The sequence below is a fragment of the Sceloporus occidentalis genome, unplaced genomic scaffold (assembly GCF_023333645.1).
Source record: "Sceloporus occidentalis isolate IW3139 unplaced genomic scaffold, rSceOcc1.0.p SCAF_126, whole genome shotgun sequence".
Lineage (NCBI taxonomy): Eukaryota > Metazoa > Chordata > Lepidosauria > Squamata > Phrynosomatidae > Sceloporus > Sceloporus occidentalis.
This window is the reverse complement of record NW_028317106.1, coordinates 1,477,078-1,499,802: the sequence shown is the minus strand read 5'-3', so window position 1 is coordinate 1,499,802 and position 22,725 is coordinate 1,477,078. Positions and strand designations below refer to the sequence as shown.

Genomic DNA, 22,725 nt, shown 5'->3' with positions numbered 1-22,725 from the left:
CCCCCAGCAAACAAGGGGCGCAGCGACCCAAACTATAATCTGATCTTTCTAGAATTTTATTGCTTTTTTTTAAATAAAACTTTAAAATGAAGTTCAGATTTGTGACCCAGAGGCACTACATAAGCTGCAGAGATGTACAAAGAATGCACTCACCGTTATATTTGTGTATGAAACAGGTTCTTTGATAATGTTTTTTTGTTTTTTTTTTTGCGTTTTTATTTTAATTGTTATTTAATATTTTCTGGGATTAATCAGTGATTATATATAATATATATGCTTCTATTTCTGTAAAATTGACCATTTTGTACCAGATGTAATAAGCGTTGCCGTGTTTTAAAGAGGAGGAAAAAAAAAACAAAAAAAGCCAAAGACGTGTTTGACTTTTGAGCGTTTTCTCGTGCGAGGAATCGGTGAACGGGACGTGATTTGATGAACTGTTTTATAAGAGAGAACACTATTATTTAAAAAATAAATGTCTTTCAACAGCCGGACTGCTCGCCGTTATTTGCAAATATACACAAAATTAATATATTATATTAATGTATATTTTATTCTTTTTTGGCCCAGCACGTCCCTCCCATCTATCAGCAGGTTCCTGAAATTGATTTAACTTAAAAAAAGATCACGAGTGACATTTGGGTTTCGTTAAGTGGGGTTAGAAATTAGTAGTTTTTCTTTAGCGGTCATAAAATAAACACATAGAATCTGGCACCAGCTCGGCCCCTTTTGGCCCGTCTAGTCTGCCCCCTTTTCCTGCTGTCAAACAATCAGTCGTCGGTCTCGTCTTAGATTCAGGAGCCGTATGTCTGTCCCATGCATGTTTTAATACCCTCACTGTATTACCCTCTACCACCTCTACTGGGAGGATGTTTCACTTATCCACCACCCTGTCAGTAAAGTAAGACTAATACCGAGGTGAATAGCTGATATGTCACCCTGATTAAAATTGCCCCCGTCTCCTAAAGCGTGCATTGTGTAAAATGTCCTAATCCGTCATCAAGTAATCTGTGAACCTCTATCAGATGTGCTGATAATCCGTCGGAAAGAAACATCCGACCGAGAGTAAGATTAGATTTTACGCAGATGGGGAACGGATCAGAGTGATGGGTGTGATGAATATGGCTGTATATCTGGCTGGTGTTTTGAGTATAGGCATTAGGATGCTGAAGACCTCGGCCGTCTACACACCCAGGAATGCGCGGACTGATTATACAGAAGTGTTCCAGCACTAGAGAAATCTCCATGGAAACAGCCCTGACCCCGGAATACGGATTATAGAAAAGATTAAGCGCTTCTTTACAACCATACACTGAACAAGAACGGCAGCGCGCTGTGTAACATCCAGGAGATATCACTATTTACCCCAAACTGGGGCAGAAATGTGAGGCTCCCTGATACCCCGCAGCTGGTACAGCGGTGAAGCTGCAGCTGGGGTCAGTGGGCGTGAAACGCGTTCCAAAGACAGGAGGGTAATGGATCAAACTGCTTAATGTGCAACAATCAGCAGGAACATGCCATCGTTACCATGGTGATTGCACAAGTATTGTTCTTTGTTCCAAATTCACACATTGTAAAAATCCTGCATACGGTGCAATCAGCCCCGAAAAATGGTTACGTATTATTGACGCGCCCAAAATTACAAGAAAATAGAATCAATAGAAAATAGAATAGTCTGAATTGAATGTATATGAATTTATATAAATGGGATGTATATGAATTGAATGTATATGAATTTAATTTATATGAATGGGGTGTATATGAATTTAATTGAACGTATATGAATGGGATGGAAATGAATTAACGTATATGAATTGAATGGATATCCATTAATGTATATGAATGAATTGAATGGATATGAATTTAATTTATATGAATTAATGTATATGGCAAATGTGGATTATCCCGCCTCGTCTGCCGTATGTCCTTAATCTCAATGATTTGTTCACTAAGTGGATTTTGGTATAGGAGAGGGGAGTAAGCGTGATCCACCGTCCAACATGTATCGTCCAATCCTTCCCTTATGCGATCGCACTCCCTGCCAATCGGGATTTCTGGCGCAGGGTGTTTTTGGTTGCGTCAGGCAGGTAACCCAACGAACCAATTGCTCGGGTTTATTGCGTTCATAATGCTGCGCGCACCAGAAAAGGCTTGTTGCAAAAAAATTATAATTCTATACAAGAATTGGGGCCCAGAGAGGGACTGGGCAAAGTAAACACCTGGTACATTAGGGAAAGATAATAACCAGTACGGAGTATTTTCAAGAAGACATGGTAACCCTATATATAAAAAAACTTATTTCTAGACTCCAACACCAGCATTATATCGAGGAATTATGTTTACTGTCTTTTTATAATAATAATCCTAATATTCATAATATATTTTTTATTTATTATTAATTTTTTTTTTTATTATCCTGCTGGGAATAAGCTCTGTTCGATTGCTCGGCACTCGTCAAGTGCGTCACGTGCTGGGGATTGGCTCTGCTGGGAGGCGTCACGTGGCTGGGATTGGTCGTGCAGCTCGGCGCTCTGCTAAATTGCCTGCATAAGCCGGAAGTTGTTTTGTGTCACGGTGGTGGAAGTGTCTCGGTCTCCCGGTGATGATGTAACCGGCGGCACCGGGGCTCTAACAGCGATAGTGGGACGGAGAGAAAGCTGCCACCATGAATTTGTTACCCAGTAACCCGCACGGCAACGGCCTGCTGTATGCGGGCTTCAACCAGGACCACGGTGAGCGAAGAGGGGCAAAAGGGAGGGGCGAGGGGCAAAAGGGAGGGGCAGGGGACAGAAAGGGGCAATGAGTGGAGGTGAGAGGGAGTGGCAAGGAGTTGGGGTGAAAGGGAGGGGCAGAGAAGGGCATGGAGTTGGAGTGAAAGGGGGACAGGGGTCAGAGAGGGGCATGGAGTGGGGCTGCCAGGTGAAAAGGAGAGACGGGGCAGAAAGGGACATGCAGCTGGGGTAAGAGGGAAGGGTAAGGGGCCCGGAGTACAGGTGAAAAGCAGGGGCCTGAGATGGACATGGAATAGGGGTGTGTGAGGCTAAGCAGGCAGGATATGGGAGTAAAGACTAGGCGGTGAGTGTGAGTGCAAAATGAGTCTTGAGGGCGGTGAGTCAGTGTATGAAAGGATGGCAATGATGTGGAGTGTGAGACGTGGGGTCCCCTGGATGGAGTGTCAGGGAGAGAAGCTTCTGGAGACAGTGGGGGTGACATGATTGAGACTGAGCACTTGACAGCGGGGAGCGCATTAGCCGGTGAATAGTGATAAAGGAGAGACACATCTATGGGGCTTTTATGCAGGAGGTGATGATGATGATGATGATGATGCAAAAGTTGTCTTATTACCATAGCAACCAGCTGGAAAGTTGTAACTGCTTGGACCATTCCATCTGTTGCTATGGTAATAGGACCACACTATGCATCACAGGCATTTTTTATACTTGCCCCCATAGTGTTCATGGGGGTAAGTATAAAGCAGCAGCTTTTGGGCTTTTAATTTATTTTTCTCCTCGTGATTTTCCCCGAGTTCAGGGAAGCAGCAGATCTCAGCTCATTGTCATTTCTTTTTTGACCATGAAATTCATTTTTTATTTGTTAATAAGAGTGCGGATTGGTGACTTCTGTTTATTCACTAAACAGTGTTGTGTGAATGGAATAACATTATCAGAGAAATGGCTGACCTCTCTCTGGAACGTATAGATAATATGCAATACCAGAAACACGTACGTTCCTGTGTCCCCCTGACTAAGCGTTCCTGCCGTCCCTCAACATTCACTCGCACGTTCCAACCAAACCCAGGATGCTGACTGGGCTCCGGCTGCTGCTTTCTGTAACGGCCATTAACTCTTTGCTGGCTCGTACGGCTATTATTTTATCCTTTTTTTTAAACATGTTTAGGGAGAAAACCCAGAAAATAGTTTCTGTAAAAAAAACAAAAAACTCTTCTAATCTTAAATGGTAATTTAGCTACTGCCTGAAAATGTTACATTCATCCACTGACACTTTGTAACATTCTTTTTCTAGTGGGGTGTTTGTTTCTTCTAGCTGTCTGGGAATATATAACCTTTATATTTATATATATATATATATATATATAATATAATATTTCTAGTTAAATAATGATATGATTCTATCCACGATACGTGTAGCTCGCCTCTCTGCGGTATACGCAGCCGTCTGATCACCGCTTCTAATGGTTTTCCTGTTCTGTGTTGCAGGCTGTTTTGCGTGTGGGATGGAGAACGGGTTCCGCGTGTACAACACAGACCCGCTAAAAGAGAAGGAGAAACAAGGTGAGGAGACTCTGTGACCGCACAGACCGGCCAGCAATCCCGGTTAACTCTAACGTCCAAGACGCTCATACGTCATTAATGACAGCGGCCAATGTCGCTAAGATTTCATTTTGGATCCCGTATGTATAGAGGAAGACCGCATCTGTTGGTATATAGTTGATGGCGGCTGGCGGCACACGCCAAATAACACACCCCTTCACACGGAGACGGGTTCCGACGTCTGGGGCGTGTTCTGTGTGTAAACTCATATTCTGAAGCAGGTGCTGTGACCCTTTGTGATACTCGGTACATTGTGCAGTGACAGGTTTTGTTGCGGTGCCGGGGGCGGCTCACATCTGGCGGTCACTGGGTTATATATCCGGTACCGGTAGGCTGGATCCCGATCTGTGTGTCCGGGGCGAGGTTGCATTTTTAGCTGTTTGTCCGTCTAACTCTAGAACCTTTTGTGTTTTTCTCTCCGCAGAGTTTATGGAAGGCGGCATCGGCTACGTGGAAATGCTCTTTCGCTGCAACTACCTGGCTCTGGTGGGAGGGGGGAAGAAACCAAAATACCCCCCCAACAAAGGTAAAATATGTCATATGATAATGCTAAGCTTTCTTCTGTGCCGTCTCTGGCAGTCTCTACGTGGCTGTAATGTTTTGGGGTATAAATGTGACGGGTGTAATAAATCATACTGGAAACCCAAACCATTTCTATGTGATGAAGAGATGGGATTAGGGTTACAAGGTGTCTGTAGCTAAGCAGATACTAAATTATGTGCAAATTCCATGCCTTTTACTATTTTGTACCAAATTTCAAATTTTTTCCCCTCTCCCCTCAGTGATGATTTGGGACGATTTAAAGAAGAAAACCGTGATTGAAATTGAGTTTTCCACGGAGGTGAAGGCGGTGAAACTTCGCAGAGACCGGTCTGTATCTCCGCAATAAAACTTTTTGGACCTTACAGGCTTCCTGAGTAATCGTTAACCCCTCGCCTGCTGTATCTCAGCGGTGGGATATTTTTATTTTAACCCAGGATTCCTTTATACTTTATGATTTATACTTTAGTATACAAGGTACTTGCCGATCTCCGACATTTAAAATCACCGAAGACGAGTTTATTTTGGCAAACACAGGACCTGGAAGATTGTCCTAGAAAGCAGGGGAAAGTGTTTTTGTTTGTAGCACCCCACCTTTTATTGTCTGGGGTATAACCGGATGCTCCTTGTTCTGTGTCTTGCAGGATTGTGGTGGTTTTGGATTCCATGATTAAAGTGTTCACTTTCACACACAACCCTCACCAGCTTCATGTGTTCGAGACGTGTTATAACCCTAAAGGTGAGGTGTGACTTATACCGCCTGTTGGGTTAACCTTTGAGCTTCTTTTGTTGAAGGCATCTCTTGTGTTTACCTTCCTGCTTTATCATCTATTTCCTCGTCGCGTTTCGCACCTAATAAAGTGACGATGCTCTGTTACCGATACGTCCTTCCTTGCTATGTCCATGACCTGTATAAAACCTGTGCGTTCCAGGGTTGTGCGTCCTGTGTCCGAACAGCAACAACTCGTTCCTGGCGTTCCCGGGAGCTCACACCGGCCACGTACAAATTGTGGATCTGGCCAGCACTGAGAAGCCCCCTCTGGATATCCCGGCACACGAGGGAGTGCTGAGCTGCATCGCGCTAAACCTACAAGGGACCAGAATAGCAACTGCGTCGGAGAAGGTGACACTCGTAGCAGATACGCTGTTGGGGTTGATTCACTAAGAGCATGCAGTCTAGGAGCGAAACCGTGAGCCTCTGCAGTGTCCTTACTAAAGTTTGGGCTTTTGTATAATAGCTCTAATACACTTAAATAGGAAGGGGTTTCGAAACAGCTGCCCTACCCTTTTAAAGAATATTTTAACACGCAGTCCTGAAGATAAAATAAATGATATGGAGGGCATTCCTGTTTGTGTAAATAACACGCGTTATGTACTGTCTGGCAGCCGCGTGATACAAGGTTATGTTCTGTATCTCTAACGCAGGGAACTCTCATAAGAATATTTGATACGTCATCCGGACATTTAATCCAGGAGCTGCGCCGAGGATCACAAGCGGCTAACATATATTGGTGAGTTGCGTCTTGTTCTTCATACCTGCCTTATTTCAAGGGTGCTTTCGAAGTCTGAACTAGTTCAGTTTCCTTTTCTTCGCTCTGTATAGCAGTCAGCTTTTTAATAGCGAAGGGAAATCAAATCTTTTGACGCTTTGTCCGAGTCACTGACCTGGAACCTTTTGCTCTCATGGCTGATGCCGTCACCTGTGTTTTTATTCATCATTCTCCTTCTGTACAGTCAGGGTGGTTGAGATGCAGATTTCACTGAGACGGAATTCAGTGTCTGTCTCTGTCTTGTTGCAGTATTAATTTCAATGATGACGCCTCTCTGATCTGCGTCTCTAGCGATCATGGTACCATTCACGTCTTTGCTGCAGAGGATCCAAAGAGAAATAAGCAGTCCAGGTACGTGGGTCGGTAGCTTCCTACCGTTATTTCTACGATGCGACGTTTACCTATCTGCGATAAAATGAATACATACAATCAGTGAGTTTTAAGTCCTGGCGGGACAAAGCCAGTCACGTGCTGTCTACTGCTGCTAAGTAAGAGATCAGGTTTGTAAAGGGTAATTCCTTAAGTAGATATTATGTGTCCTCTATTAAAGCGATGACGTCAAATGACATCATAGCGTAGCTCACAGTGGTTGCGTGATGATGCCCCGCTCTATATTTTAATTCCCTTTTTTCCTTTTTCAGTTTGGCCTCCGCCAGCTTCCTCCCGAAGTACTTCAGCTCCAAGTGGAGTTTCTCAAAGTTTCAGGTCCCCTCTGGATCGCCTTGTGTTTGTGCCTTCGGAACCGAGCCCCATTCAGTCATAGGTAAGCCCCCTGCCCCCCCCTTTGGAGAAAGCCATCGGGGTCTCTTGTGCTGAGCTGCGTGGCTGACGCATTTTTTAATTTTTTTTTTGTCTCTTTTAGCAATTTGCGCAGACGGCAGCTACTACAAGTTCCAGTTTAACCAAAAGGGCGAGTGCACGCGCGACGTCTACGCGCAGTTTTTGGAAATGACGGACGACAAACTCTGATGGGGCTGAGCGGGGAAGCTTTTGCTGAAGGAACTCATTCTGGATGCAGAAACAGGACGAGCAGAAGGTAGCTCCGGGATTCTTACAGCGAACTCCTTTCTGTTGGGTTTCATGTTCTGCCGGGTAGTAGCGCTCAGATCATTTCATTACCCTAAGGCTTCGGATTGTCTTTCTCTGTCCTGTCGTCACCTGATTGGAGGTGCTCTTTTAACACTCGGATAAAGGAATTTAGTTAATGAAGCCCGTCCTTAAATTCCTTCATTTCCTGCCAGCGATTAATACATCTGCCGGATGCTGTTTTGTTTTTTTAAGCTGTACGCGTTTCAGAAGCGTTAGGGGATTTAGTACAGATATTATCTATATGAAGATAGACTATTTAATAAATAACAGACCCGAGAGAAATGTTTGAGGACAGAGTTCCCCGACAGCCAAATGCCTTGTTCACCTGCTTGGCATTTAATGAGTTAATACTGTAGCAAACACCCCCCCACCCCGTCCCCCAACAAACTACTCCATGTCACACTAGTGTTTTTACTGCAAAATACTTTAATCAGTGGATATTTACCCATTTATCTGCTGCCACAAACTGCAGGACCCGACCGCGGTCAGCACTGTTATTTTATTTCAGGGGTAACCAATAGCCAACGCTCTGGTGTTTAACTGCAACTCCCATGAGCCTCAGCCAGCACTTGGCTGGACCTCTGCACGCTGAGACTCATGGGAGTTGTGGTCTGAGCCGGCTGTCGGCCGCCTCCAGCCTCGATCGTTATCAGAAGACCACTTGGATTTGCGATTCTAGGGAAAGAAAAGCCACTTTTGTTGCCTCTGAAATTCAATTCATTTTCAATACTAAACATTTTAGATACATTTTTTTTGCCTGTAGGGTTGTGCATGTTGCTTTGTGTAATTAATCATAACTTCTTTAGGTTTTGCACACTTGTTTGTAAGATATGTTTGCTTTTTAATAAAATGTGACCAAATTCCAAAGCGTATAAAGTTATTGAGAGTCCCCCTTGGAAGAGTTTCTATTTTAATATCAGGTTTCCCTGCCGTGCGCGGCCCTGGGGTGTACTCCAATCCCCGCTACGTTACAGGGACGCTCCAGCTGTCATATACATTTTGGCCCAACAAGCGTTTGGCTGCAGGAACGCGGTCCCATTAATCAGCGGAGCCAATGTTGGACTACGCAGAAAGCATTTCACTGCAGCTTCTCCTGAGGGTAAGTCATTTATTTATTGCCAGATTTTACAAATGCATATTAAAGTACTTCTACTATATGTTCAGGAGTCTGCCTAGGACCTGTCCCTTTAATTAATTATATATATATATATATAATTAAACATAACGACCCCCCGATGCAGCATGTACCGCCATCAGCCTGTCATTTTGATCTGCGGACTTTTAACTAAGTCTATAAATTGTTTGATTCCTGGGAAGACTTTGCACCCATTCCCAAAATGCATAATTTCAATCATTAAAAACATGCCTTTAAACGACACTCCGGCCATCATGTTCACTTTAACGCATATAACAACAAAGCGGTCCCTGTTACCTATTTGTGTGTCACGTGTGCTATGAAATCTCGTAACCCCCCCTGTAGATCGTCAGCAGGGGGCTTAACGCCGACCCCCCCCCCCCCACTTTTTAAGACAGCTGTATGTAGACACTTGAGAATGATGGCCGTTAAATTAGTAATCACGGATTATTACCCAATGCTTCAATCGAATGAAGAGACGCGGGGGCTCCTGACCAATCAGCTCTTATGTTTTTAGAATACAAAGTATGGAAGAGATGGCAGAAACGGTTAGGAGGAGAGTCCGGTGTCGTTTAATGGCGATGAGAAAACTATTAAAAAGAACTCACACCAGATTCTGCGGAATCTGAGCCCAAATCATCGACCGCCCCTCTTGTAACCAAGCAGATATCTTGTGAAAAGTTTATACTCTTGGCTTTATTCATTTCAAGAGTATAAATATTTTAATGGTCCCCAAAAAAATAAAAAAAAAATATGACCCTGTAAATGTGCCACACGGCCCAGTCCTTACCGAGGTCCTGCTTGATTTGTGGAGACTATAAAGCAGCTTAAATAAAACAAAAATGAAATCCAAATAAATTTCTACATAAAATGACAAATTGGTGTTGGTTAAAAAAAAATAAAATTCAGATTTACCCCGGACACGATTGCTTTACAATTTTTTTATTATATATTTTTTTTTTAAATCTTCTTGAGGTTCTTTTTTTTGTTGTTTTTCTTCTCTAAGTGGGAGCTCAACAATTGCTTCTGCCTTTTAAACATACACAATATGAAGCCGAGACGATTTAATCTAGAAGTGGTGGGAGGGGAGTGACGGGAGGACATGATAGGGCGTAAAACGGAAGGGGGAGGAGTTAAGTGCAGCTCTCATCAAAACTCATAGCAGTTTCTTTACAATTTGTTAAATGTCTTAGTCTGGATTTGTTTTTTTTCTTTTTCCTTTTCTTCTTCCCAAAAAGTCTTTTACATGCACGGCCAAAAAATATTTAAAAAATATTTTTGATCACCACAAAAAAAAAAACAAATAACAATGGGGTAGCGTTTGTTAGGCTAAAATAATACAAATACACGTGTAGTAATGTAGCGTTTACTCGGACAGACTGAAAAAGGGGGCAATCTAAAAAAAAAAAAAAAAAACCTAACGCAAATATAAAAAAAAAATCTACATTCAGTTTTATGAACGCTGATTTGCAATATAAAGTACTCTGGGTAGAAAACGGTGAAATGTAAGACCGTCTCTGGGGTTGGAAAGCAAAAAAATAAAAAATTGGTGTAGCACAAAATACTGCAAAACAAACGCAATAGAAGGTGTATTAACCCTTTCACAACCAGCACCGAGCTCTTGCCTAGCTCGGTAGTGGGGGGGGAAAAAAAAAAAAAAAAAAAGAAAAGGAGGCTAGCTGCCGACAAGGTGGAAATTATCGCTTCTCCCTTTTAAAAAAGGATTTCTAGAAATCTTATCCAGTCCACACCAAGCGCTTATCATGCGAAACCACAATAATGTGCTCAGTATTAGGGGAAAAAAACTAAAACAAAATTCAGTAACAACGCTTCTACGAATGCAGTCATTTAAGAGCCGCCGTGTTCCTCGCTAGCGGGTACCAAGCTAACGGAGAGGAGCAGCCTTTACAATAAGCGGGGAAGAGACAGTAAGCCCTCGTCGCGGTTTGGATCCTGGTTTATTTTTTTTTTTGTTTGTTTTGTTTGAAATTGTTAAAAGTTCCTAAGGCCGCCTGTGTTATATTTCAGTGCTGATCTACTAAGTTTGTATCTTTTCCACAGGGCCCCGTTTGATAAGACAGTGTCTGCTTTTGGCACCTTTTCTTCTGCGTTTCCTAATGTGTGTAACTTCCAAAAATAAACAAAAACAAAAAACACAATGAGAACAAAGAAGAAAAAGAAAAATGACGTCACAGGTCCTATTTTTTGGCGTCCTGGTTGTTTGACGCGGCGGTTCCCTCTTTTTGGGCGTCGAGGTTGACGGCAATCACCAATTCTTCTCGGTCTCCAGTTTTGCCCCGTTTCAAGTCGGGCTGCTCGGTCTGGTCTCCGTTCTGTCTCTTGGTTGGGAGGGAGGCCGAGGCGGAGGCGTGCGTCGCCAGCATGTGGAGCGGGCTCGCTGCGGCTGCAGGTTGGGAGAGAAGCGACAAGAGGTGAGCGGCGGGGGCCAGAAAAGAGAGCGCGCCAACACCGGCATCTACTGCGGAATATCCGCACCCCCCGCCCGTGGTTACTATTACACCATCGTGTTACTAAACCACCCCCCCCCCCATGCGCACACCCCCATGCGCACACACTCACACGGCTGTGCAGAGTTCATTTCATCAGAGACAAAAAGCAGACATTGCGGCCGAGTCCTACCTCTGTTTCCACTTCCTCTCCACTGCCAGGGACTCTCAATCAGCGAGGAGATGGCGTTCGCTGAAAGAAATATTCAGCTAAAGATCTGGTTGCATTTAGGAACGGGACACAATCACCTGTCCCGGGAAAACTTAGTTGGGGGCGCAGGGGGAACATGGGGAGCGATCATCTGACTATTCATACTGATCAAAGAAAGACCCCCACCGTCCCGGACACGCTGGCGTACATACAGCCTGGATACATGGACGCAGGGGGTCACTGCGATCATTTTCAAGTAATGTTTCAAACGACGTGTCCCAAAGGGCCGTAACATTGAGAAGTCACCGGCTGAGATTATACGGGATAAGCGCAGTCTAGAAGGACCCAGTCTTACAGCTGGAAGGACCCTGAACATGCTGAGATTCCTACAGGTTAACAATTAAGGATTTCCCACTAATTCAAATGCAACCCCTATCAAACACAGACAAGGTCTATCGGCTAAAGCCCCAATCCGCCCGCTCTTCTGCTTGAAGACACCCTGCAGCATCATCGTACGCCTCGGCTGGCTGATGGTTCCCACGTGGCGCCCTCTTCCCCCTTACCTGCGGTGACCTGTCCCTGTATGGCAGCGGCGATCGGAACCACGTGTGTCCCGTTCTGCGTCACGGCTTTGATCGGGAGCTGGTGTTGACCTAGAGGTGTCTGCTGAACGATAGTAACCGTCTGGAGGGGAGCCGACGCAGACGTCTGGATGATTCGGCTCGCCGTGCTGAGAGTGGGGTGGCTGATCGCCGGGTGGCCGATCGCGGGGATCGCTTCTACTTTAACTGCCAACAAAAACTACGAGTTATAGAAAAAAGCCGCAAGGAGAACTAACGGAGCTAAAAGCCTGGGATTAGCGGATCACGGCGCACACTCACCTTTGACCTCTTTGTGGTCTCCGTTCTCTTGTGGCTCTAGCTTGGGTTGGGCCATCACAGCAGCCTGCGCGACCACCGCTTGCCCTGCCACAGTATAGGTGCTGACCGGGGTCAGGCCTGTCACCGATCCCGCTGGAATCTGGTGCACGACATGCACGGTCTGCATGACCGTCTGTTGGGACGTGGAGGTGGTGACCGGCGTGGCCACCGTGTACGTGACCGGTTTCATGGTTTGTGGGAGCTGCCGTTGCACAGTGATGAGGACCGGCTGGCTGGAGAGCGGAGATCCTACAAACCCAAAGGAAGGGGTTTTAAATGAGAACGAGGACCCAGCGCTCGGTGTCACACAGAGAGGGCAAAGAGGTCCCGAGCAGGAACGGGACCTCCAAACGAGCACTTTGTGGCTCATTCCGTACCTGGAGCACTCTGTGCAAACCGCGCTTCCTGGATCACTGCGAGCTTTGGCTGGATGGAAGGTTCAGGATCCAGAGGGACGGGGGAACCTTCTCTGGACAGGCTCTCTGGGGTCTGGACGCCACTCGAATGGGCCGATAAAACTCCGGAGTGGTTTGGAGACGCTGGTGCACTCCTGCCCGGGAAACAGAAGAATTAAATATCGGCTCGAAACCACACCGACACGTCGAATCATCGCCCCGTGCGAGAACACACGCGCCCAACGGCCGTAAGCGTACAGCCCAGGACTCAAGTACGGCCGCCATAAAATCTCTGGGCAACTGCACAGGACCCAATTCTGACTTTAGTACAACAGGGATTAACACACATGCTAAAAAAATATAATATTATATATATATATATATGAAGGAAACACTGCTTCAGTTGACTGCATGTAATACCAAATGTCAACACATGAGGGGGCTAACACCCCACTGAGGCACGAAGTTACCCTGTTAAGGTGCAACTTTGAGAACCGTATCCACGGCTTGTAAACATATTTACCGCACCATTAAAGTAACCTGTATTATGTATCTGACGCAGTGCCAATTATTCTGCCTCTGGCACATTCCCCACCCCGCGCTGCCGTGCCATCGCTCACACAGCTGGGAGAACTGCGGGGTACCCGGCACATGCCGGCTTCTGGCCGTCTCTCTCGCCCCGCCAGGACAGGGTTCTTTGCCCTCTCCCACTAACTTACCTTGAGGAGAGAGGTCCTAGAGGGGTCCTGAAGCAAGGAACTCCCCGCGGTCTACGTTTCCTAAACGCCTGCTCTATTAACTTGCTCTCAGAGGATGGATCTATCCTCCAGAATGAACCCTTGCCAGGCTCTTCCTGCGATCGGGGGACTTTGATAAAGTATCGGTTCAGGGAGAGGTTGTGACGTATGGAGTTCTACAGGAGAAAAGAAAAAAGTTACACAATTTGCCAGGAACAAAACAGACTCTTCTGAGTGTATCGGGGTTTACGTTTAAATAGCATATACGCCAAATGCATAACCTTGACATTATCAACGTGGAACCAACAAGACTCCCAAAAAAAACAAGACTCCTAATCCGAGGCCTGCAGCATCTTCCATCCAGAGACCCTCTGATACAAATACCCGACGCACACGTACACTCCTGGAACCCCCCGCGGTTACTCGAAGACCACGAGAGGTCAGCCCTTCGTAAGAACCATTCATACCGCCCGCTCACCATTTCAGTAACCAGCCAATCAGAGACAATCATGCTGTGAGCTCACCTGCCACCCTTTATCCGCAGTTCGATAGTACGGGTAGTTCTTTGTGATGTGTGTATAGATTCCGTTTAACGTCAGCTGTTTGTCAGGAGCCATAGTGATCGCTTGAACTATGAGCTGTGCATAGGAGTACGGGGGCTTCGAGTCATCCTGCGGGCGAGAGAGAGGAGAGAGCGTTACAATGCCCAGACTACACGGGGTCTCCGCGGAAATCCAGCCACCGGGTCGGGGTGAAATAATGATTTATCCTAACCTTCCTGTATCCAAAAGGTTAAATCTACACCCCAAGAGCTAGCAATCGGACGTTAACTGCCTGTATCTAAAGTAAATCATCGATGTATCTGCCGCAGAGCGGGGAATGCGGTGGCTTAACGGGCGCCGGGCACCTACCTTGGGGCTGTCTCCTCCCGAGGCCTCCTTGTCATTCTCAGACTGGGAGTTTTCTGTCATTAAGTGAAGGTCTGAAGCAATGACTCGGCCCATTTTGAACCCCGACGACCCTGCACCCCGCGGACTGGAGGGGCAAGAGTTTGCAGCGCTGCACGAAAGAAAATGGATAGGTGTTCACGTGATGACTCAACAAGAAGGCGCTAAAGAGGCCTGCAATTTATGAGCAAGACTCATTCTCGAAAAATATTAACAATATATATTTAAAAATAAAAATTAGAAGTCAGGTTCCTCGGGGGTGGGGCTTAATAGTATTTGCTATTTATATAGGTTCTGCATTAAGTCACCATTACTCATTCTTTTTAATGCACTGCCCAGGCTGGCCCATACCTTATAGTTCCTGTAGGGGAGGGCAGAGGACTGATCAGATGGGCCATGTTCTCTGGAATGTTTATGGTCAGGGGGGAGATCTGCGGCTGCACCGGCTTAATGGGGGATTCGGGCGCCTCCTGCTTCTCTTTCTTGTCACTGGCCAGAGCTGTGAACGTGATCTTGATGTTTGTGCTCGGAAACCTGAAGGTGCATCTGTGAGGGAGACGAACAGGCTGGTGAGTAAATCTATCGCCCCCCCATTGCCCGTTTAATAGAGCCGCTACCGACTAGACGTTCGATTACAACCCAAATTTTTATTTTATGGCCGTGCTTTTGCTGGATTAATATGTGGAAGTAGAGAGTTAATCACTTCCTCTGGAGACCGGATTAAAGCACCACCGGCTCGTGCTAATCCCTCGCTGTTTATTAGAGCCGTAAACCGGGGGGCCGCCTTTCACCTTTAAGACCCAAAAGAAACATCTGAACAACAAGCTGGAAATTTCCACTACCCCGGGGCAGACGCTTAACTAACTACTCCCGGGACTCCGTACCTGTAAAGGGCCGAACGGACAGGAACAATCAGACATCTAAAGCTGCCTTCCCATTAAACGGCCTCATTAATCAGCCTCCATTACTTTACTGTAATACGAGGAAGCACTCGGCGGTCGGCAGCGGCTTGTAGAGGCTGCAAATCCACGAGGCTCGTTAACCCTTCCCCGTCCGCCAGCGTCACGCCGTCAAACAGCAAAGACGTCAGGAAAGCCTTTAGAAACCATTCTGGCCCCTCGGACGGCGATGAAAAGGCAACAAAATTAAGCCAGAACCCTGACAACTAGTGCCCGGCTGTATATATATGTATGAGATTATATATATATACACACACTGAACGGCAAAACCAAGCAGGACCGAAAAGGAGTCATTTTTAACCATTTAAGTGCTTGGAGAAGTCTGAGCAATGGAAGAAGCCGCAGGAAGGACACGCGGGGGGCTGAAGGGTCTCTTTCAGCCGCCAGGAGCCCGCCGAGGCTGTGGGAAACATGAAGCCGCCGGCAGAGGGCCGCATGGTGGGCAGCCTGTTACTGTAGAAACCAGCTTTTTAGCGATTCCCTGCATTTCTGCCTCTCCCCCCTCTCGCTTTTGCTCGTGATGGAAAGGAGTGTGGGCACAAAAGATGGAGAGAGGGAACGACTGCTTAAAGGAAGGGGCGGAAATACTCAGGAGCCACAGTTGACATTTGCCTTGTCAGATGGGCTGCCGGCGACCAACGTGTTAAGCCCCGATTGCGTAATGCCGGAGGAATTTGAGCCCCCCCCAGTCTGCAGTGGGAACAGCGCTGAGCTTTTGTGTTCAGACTGAAAGACGGGGAGCAGCTATACGGAGGAGGCGGCCGTGACACCTTCCCCTTGGTGGTCTGCAGCACAGCTTCACGAACAGTCTCTGGCCAAATGGACACCCGAGACACCCATCACTCACAGCCGACAACAAGAGAAGACATAGGGCAACATATTCTGCATCTTAAACAAAAAATAAACACTTTGCAGAGGCACTCGTCATGAAAATACGGTTTAGGAAGCCTTTCTAGTGAGTTTATTTGATCTATACATTGTCCCGGCAAAAGTGTTAACCCCTCTATAGATCAAAGCATTAGCTTTAGATGTTAATACCATAGAAACCAATTCACGGTGCCGTGCTGCTGATGGGAGCGTTGCGTTTGTTGCCAAGGTGGAAAGACCCCTTCGGTACACGTTGAAGGCTACGGCACGGATAAAGGGGGGTACATGCTCTAAAGGGGGCAGATGGAGGATTTACGGCTAAACGAGTCGCCAAAGCTCCTTTCCATGCCTTTGCAGGGCAGCGTCATGGGCCTCTTTAATCCGGTCCGGGGCAGGCGTGTGGACGAGTCCGCGGGGGGCAGGCGTGTGGACGAGTCCGCGGGGGGCAGGCGTGTGGACGAGTCCGCGGGGGGCAGGCGTGTGGACGAGTCCGCGGGGGGCAGGCGTGTGGACGAGTCCGCGGGGGGCAGGCGTGTGGACGAGTCCGCGGGGGGCAGGCGTGTGGACGAGTCCGCGGGGGGCAGGCGGTCTGTTTGTTCTCCGGCACAGGCCGCTAACTTTGTTCTGTTTTAATTAATTAGACAAATTAGGCCGGGGGAGATGTAATTGGGCCGCGTGGAGGCAGGCGGGGGGCATCACGCCGGCACAATGAAAACCGAGTTGCCGAAGCGTATAGCGCTGGCCACACTCAAAATCATAAACGGGTAACGTTACTGCTGTTTCAAAGGACTTCCCCAGCGGGAGACCACCGTGGTTTGTGGCGCCGTACTGCCAACTTTACTGAACTTCCTAAACCCGGCGCAGGTGGCACAAACGCGACAAAACGTACCCAAAAAGGTCCATCCGAGCCCCCAGGTCACCAAGGATCCCAGAGATGGCGCTCGGCCTCCTTAATACCGGAGTCCTTGACAATGGACTCCCGTATTAAATCCGCCGCTCGGCAGCAACATAAACAAAAGCGTTAAAAACAATGCAGATAATGGGGGTTACGCAACGCTGCCGGGGGCATCAGACAAAGCTGCAAGAGTGTGCATGCGCCGCGTGTCTTCCCTGTTTATACAAGCAAACAATCGCTGATCACGCCTTTGCCTGTACACGCTCCAGACAGAACCACATACAACACGCGGCGCAGAAAATAAACAGCCCTTCTCTGAACACGAAGCCCCAGACCTCGAGAGGATAAAGTGCCCACTGCGATCCGCCGCCCAGAAGTATGCCGGGTATAAAGCGTCACATGCACTTTAATGGCGAGGGTCCCTTTAAATCTATGTGTTCACATAGCAAGGGTTTTGAGGGGGGGGCTGCAGAAGCCCCCATATGCCCCACCCCCTGCACATGAAGCAGCCAATCAATGGCATTAAACACCAGACCACGGAGGCAGCTCTGGAGCTGCAGCTTCCCCTCGAGCGGGTTTCAGGAATGCACACAAGCAAATTCACCCGCGGACTGTATTAACAGAGAGCGGAACGCGGCGGGACGATTTAAATGCCTCGCAGGCAGCTCTCTCCATGTATCCACTACACCCCGGCAATGCAAGCGTTAAAGACCAACAAGTAAACAGACGTAACCCACGCAGGAGAAGCTGCAGCTGCACAGATTCAGTCGTCGGACGGTTCATTCACGCTCACCGGAGGGGTTAATTCATTCACAGCACGGCAGGCGAGGACGAGCATCTCCACCAAGCTGAACTATCCGGCGCGGTGACATAACACGCGTGACGGCTGCAAGCAAAGGACATGCACACGCTGAACGGAAAGGGCCGGAAGGCCCACACACCGGCCCCTGGTATTATTCACCGGAGAAATAAAGTGTCTGAACACCGGCTCCGTGGGGCTCTCCACAAACAAATCCTGACAACACCGGAGCAGAAGCCGGAGTGAAGCCGACCGGACCGCGGTTCTCCGTCCCGGATCCGGTATCAGCCAATAACACAGCAGAATCCCCCCGCCACCGTAACCACCCCTCCTCCAATTCCGCAGAGACATCAAGTAACGTTATTTCCAGCAAGAGAATTAAGAGGCTGGCTGAGGATCATGGGAGTGATCATGGGAACTCTGTGTGTTATGATGTTTCAACATGGGGGGCAACTTTCACCGGAACTGCCAATATAATTCCCAACACGGACTGCAGCCGGTCGCCATTTAGGTGACCTGTCCTTAAACACAAAGCAAGTCCGAGAACGAAGAGGCGAGACCGCCGAGAATAACCGGCGCTGCGCCTTCACGCCTCTCCGGGACTGGGGAAGAAAGAGTTAAATCCATGAAAACCCAAACAAACACCCAAAACAAGCAAAACAAATGAGCAAAACCAAAAACAAACAAAACCCAACACACACTTTAGGAAAAAAAAATTTCTTTTTGTTTAAGAGACGGAATGGGGGGGGTCAGCCCGGAGCACCCCCTAACGACTCCCCCCGCTGTCCACAAACCCCGGCCCCTAACACACTTTCGGCACGCAGCGCCCTTCCACGCACTTTGTATTTAGACGGCCCCGCAGAAATCCCATCGCTTCCCGCGCGGCAAACAAAGTCCGGCTGTTTTATTTTGAGCGGCGTCTGTTGTAAACAAAGGCTCACGTGACTCAGGAGGTGGGGAGGAAAAACAATCGGCTACAAACAATCCGCGGACACAGAGGAGGCATCTGCCAGCAGCCCATACATGGCAACGCCGCATTCGGCTGCTGTTTTCCCCGGCATTGTTTACGGGATGTTGCCACGGCAACACAGACTCCCTACTGACCCAGCCGTCATGACATCACAGGGTGGGCCGCCTTTTAACATCTTCACGTCCAGCAGCGGCGGTGGCAACACACACGCTTTACATACAGCGCCGTCCAAAGGAGGAGAGAGGACCCTGGTCTGTGGAGCTTGCACTCTATTGTCGAGGCAGACATTCCTTAATGAATATAAATAATATGCAGAACGCCCCGTCAGATGCCCCACCGATACTTATCGAGCCGCCGGGGGCTGGGAGAAGCTCAAAGCACAAGAGACACAATGTTATGCCTTCAGAAAACGTCTTACATGCACCGGACGCCACAAAAACGTCTAAAAAGAATTAAACTGCTGAAAGTCTACAAATCCGATCATTTTCCTGCCGACATAAAAAGAGAAGAAACCTTAAAAACAGAAGCTGCCGACAGAAAACGCGCTTCCAGCGCAGCTTTACGCATTTCACCCGTTACAGGCACCGGGGGTAATCATCATTTAACCCCCTTACGGGTACCAGGGGGGAGGTCATCACCATTTCACCCAGTTATGGGCACTGGGGGGTGGGTTAACATGATTTAACCCCGTTACGGGCGCTGGGGGTAATCATTAATCAGCAGGGGCAGAAAGGTAGTCACCGGAGTCACGTGTGGCTCCTAACAGGTTCACAGTCCTCAGAAGAACCCAGAGCTGCAGTTTTAACCCTGTGGGGGGCGGACCCCCGGCCACGGATTACGGGAGACATTACGGACAGCCGTCACGGACAGACACAAATCCACGTCAAACACAATAAGCTTCTTACTGGTGCATTAGCGCTCTACGTCTTAAACACTAGAGAACGGGAACAGACGGCGACTAGAGAGTCAGGGGGCTTACGAGGTGCAACATAATGCCACGGACACCGCAGAAAGGGGCCCCGTGAAGACGGCTAAAGGGGCCCCTGGGCCGTGTGGCCCTTCGCAGAGCCCGTAAGACCACAGTCTGCCAAAAAACATTTGCAACCTCTGCCTAACCACTTTAGGGAAAGCCACAAAAACCACACAGCGTGGTGTGTACACAGCACAGGTCATATGTATTGTCCGTGGAACAAGCCGGGCCACGCGCAGTCAGGTCCTAAAACACCCAAAACTACAAGGAAAAAAAACACTCGATTTCTGTCAATAACAATAAAAAAAACAAACACTCAGCGCCAGGCGCCCAAGCCGTCCACGCGTGTGAGAGGACAAAACAGAAGTCGCCGCGGCAACGCGTGTAAAAATAAACACGGATCCCTCTAGCATACTAACAGCGCAGAACACATGGGAGACAAACACGCCAAGGGGGGGGTGGAGGCGTGTTTCCGTACCGTAAGGAGGGTTTAACCCCTAACTGCCCAGCCAGACTGCCACATCCTGCAGGTGTGTGGCTCAGGCGCTTAGAGGGGACGGGCCACCGCGGGGCAAATATCTACATCCGCTGCATAGGCACACACGGTTTAACTCTTTAGGCGATGGGTGGAAAACTAAGCAGGCAGTGAATCGGTTAAACTGTGATAATTATTAAAATGGAGCCGCGAAAGGATGGAAGACGTGCGACTCGCGTCCACGAATTTCTATTTACAGTCCCCAAATAATCAGGGGTCACTACGGCTCGTCACACGGCGCTCTTAAAGACCCCTAAATACCCTGCCGGTGCCAAGCGGCAGCTTCACGGAGCTCATGAACCGCCAACGGTAACCATGGCCCGGCGTCCCAGCGAAGGTCGCGTCCGCAACACCGCGGCGCAAAAGGAGACCACGGGACTTCGCAGCGTTCTGATTAAAGCCCCCAGAACAGCGATGGCGTTACGTGCGATATTTCCGTAGCAACCGCGATTCCGTGGCGATACAACGTCAGAATCAAGCGGGTAACAGGCGAGCCACTGAGCGCCGCGGCGGGCGAGAGCGTCCACATACACAAAGCAATATAACTGTGCATGACGGGAGACGCGACTGTAAACAGTGCCTGCCGCCTGGCCACGTGACGCTCAATGAATGGCCGGTTTTTGTTGCTCGCCAGGATCGGCTCCAAGACAAATGTTGCTGTTTTGGTGGCTGGTGACACGTTCCCCGGGGGCCCGTCGACACCCTTGGCGGGTGCACTGACACCGGGGGCAAGCGTCCAGCGGCGGCGTGGCCACGAAAAAATGCCCCGCGGCCCCCGAACAGGGCACCTAAACCCTGCAGCGCAGAACGCGGAGGCAGCTTGTGTATAACCCCACGCCACATGTAAACAATCACAAGATACACAACACACAGGGCCCGGGGCCACAATCCTATAAACACAACCCACACGGCCCCCGGGGCAGTAACAGCGGAATCTGCCCCGTCTCTCGCACCCGACCCGGGTATCTTTACAAATCACTAAACTCTTCAGCACTTTGTCATCAGCCTAGATACACCACAGGACATGACAGCGCCACATACACCAACACACAATACCCCTTCCACCCAGATCACCCCCATCTCTGCACCCAGTACCCCCACCACTCTGTACCCCACTAACAGCACCTCCCATCACCCTCGGCTCCTCTACCCCACTGACCCTGCCCCCGCATCTTTGTCCCATCCTTGTCCCCCCACTGTCTCTGGCCCGCCCCTGCACCCCCAATCTCGTTAGCCCACCCCCGGTAGCTCCGCCCCTCATACCCTAATCCAACCACTCCGCCCCGCCCCCCAGTACCCCACTCACACTCGGGGTAGTTGCAGCGGCGGGGCCCCCCTCCTCTGGAACACGCCGTCCACGAACACCCCGTTCTTGCCCAGGCAGCGCAGGTAGAAATCCCCGCCGCCCTCACCGTCCCCGCCGCCGGCCGTGAAGATCTCCAGGTGCCGGCGGGAGATGAAGCTTGAGTGGCCCATGCTCACGTCCACCGATCCCTGCGACGAGTTGCGGCCTATGGTCACCGAGCGCTTCTTCATTAGGTACTCGAACTCGCGGCCCTCCAACCGGGCCACGATCGGCACCCCGCTGCCCGCCGCCATCTTTCCAGCACGCCCGGGCAGGTGACGGGAGCTCCGGGTGCGGCGGCGGCTCCAACCCCTCCGCCAGCAGGAGAAAAGGAAAGGGGAGGCGCAGCCTAACCGTGAAGCGCACGCAGCCAATAGGAGGAGCCGGCACTGACAGGGGCGGGGCGGGGCCAGGCGTTCGGTTGAGGCGTGAGCCAAGAGAAGGCTGTTTGAACCAAGTGGGTGTGGCCGCACTGTCGCTGAAGCACTCTGTGACAGCCGGGAGGGGCGGGGTTACCAGTTTGGTTGACGCTAGCAAGGTTGATTGTCAGGCAGCAATGGCCTTTTCCTGCAATGAGGGCAGAAGGCAGCATGGTGGCTATAGAGCCGGGCCGGGCCGGGCCTGTCTGTAGCTCGATATAGTAACAATAAAATGGAGGAAAATTCAACTCAATGGGACTTGCAGTAGAGTGCAAGCTTCTAGGCCAACAACCTGCCCTTCAGAACAGCATAACGGAACTGAAGAAAAGACCCTTGTGGTCTCAGAAGCTTGCACTCTAATTAAGTGAATTTGGGTAAATCGGCCATGTGAATTACTCCGTTAATAAAGAATGACTACTTTTATTTTGTGTCTTTATTGTTTTTTCCCCAATTATTTGTATGTTTGCGCAGTGAGAGGTTGTGGCTCTGTGTTACCCGTATAGAGCCTGGAAAAAAACATCTGTCGTCGACTTACTTATTATCAGGGCAATAAAAATGTACTTGGGGCACTTCGCCTCCCTGATAATGGCCCCTGTGCCGTCTCTGCCCTGGGCCCTGAACGGGTTAATGTATAAATGATCTGCGGAGATTTTACCCCAACAGGATA

The 22,725-nt window shown here is 48.8% G+C and overlaps 2 protein-coding genes across 8 annotated transcripts; one reads left to right on the top strand and one right to left on the bottom strand.

The window, feature by feature from the left end:
• Positions 1-2,662: 2,662 nt before the first annotated feature.
• Positions 2,663-7,387, top strand: LOC149281929 (WD repeat domain phosphoinositide-interacting protein 3). Of its 7 annotated transcripts, none has more exons than XM_089498784.1 (10): positions 2,663-2,729; positions 4,215-4,289; positions 4,753-4,854; positions 5,111-5,198; positions 5,513-5,607; positions 5,801-5,991; positions 6,342-6,379; positions 6,668-6,769; positions 7,060-7,181; positions 7,281-7,387. In XM_089498784.1, the coding sequence occupies exons 1-10, from the start codon at positions 2,663-2,665 to the stop codon at positions 7,385-7,387; spliced, it is 987 nt and encodes a 328-aa protein (XP_089354910.1). The 7 variants fall into 7 exon arrangements, with proteins under 7 accessions (XP_089354910.1, XP_089354909.1, XP_089354911.1 ...); XM_089498783.1 differs by having other exon boundaries at positions 6,294-6,379; XM_089498785.1 differs by lacking the exon at positions 4,215-4,289 and having other exon boundaries at positions 6,294-6,379.
• Positions 7,388-10,840: 3,453 nt separating this feature from the next.
• LOC149281928 (forkhead box protein K2-like) lies at positions 10,841-21,893 on the bottom strand. The gene is made up of 10 exons (XM_089498830.1): positions 21,601-21,893; positions 14,651-14,845; positions 14,264-14,411; positions 13,877-14,023; positions 13,335-13,528; positions 12,598-12,770; positions 12,182-12,469; positions 11,864-12,088; positions 11,283-11,342; positions 10,841-11,046 (listed from the first exon to the last, which is right to left on the bottom strand). Exons 1-10 carry the CDS (start codon positions 21,891-21,893, stop codon positions 10,841-10,843), a joined length of 1,929 nt encoding a protein of 642 aa, XP_089354956.1.
• Positions 21,894-22,725: the final 832 nt, after the last annotated feature.

Coding starts and splice junctions, on each gene's coding strand:
- LOC149281929 (XM_089498783.1), top strand. CDS start 2,663: ATGAATTTGTTACCCAGTAACCCGCACGGCAACGGCCTGCTGTATGCG. Junction 5,608..5,800: donor GACGTGTTATAACCCTAAAG/GTGAGGTGTGAC, acceptor TGTGCGTTCCAG/GGTTGTGCGTCCTGTGTCCG. Junction 5,992..6,293: donor TAGCAACTGCGTCGGAGAAG/GTGACACTCGTA, acceptor TCTCTAACGCAG/GGAACTCTCATAAGAATATT.
- LOC149281928 (XM_089498830.1), bottom strand. CDS start 21,893: ATGGCGGCGGGCAGCGGGGTGCCGATCGTGGCCCGGTTGGAGGGCCGC. Junction 11,343..11,863: donor ACAGGGACAGGTCACCGCAG/GTAAGGGGGAAG, acceptor TATTTCTTTCAG/CGAACGCCATCTCCTCGCTG. Junction 11,047..11,282: donor GAGAGGAAGTGGAAACAGAG/GTAGGACTCGGC, acceptor CCCAACCTGCAG/CCGCAGCGAGCCCGCTCCAC.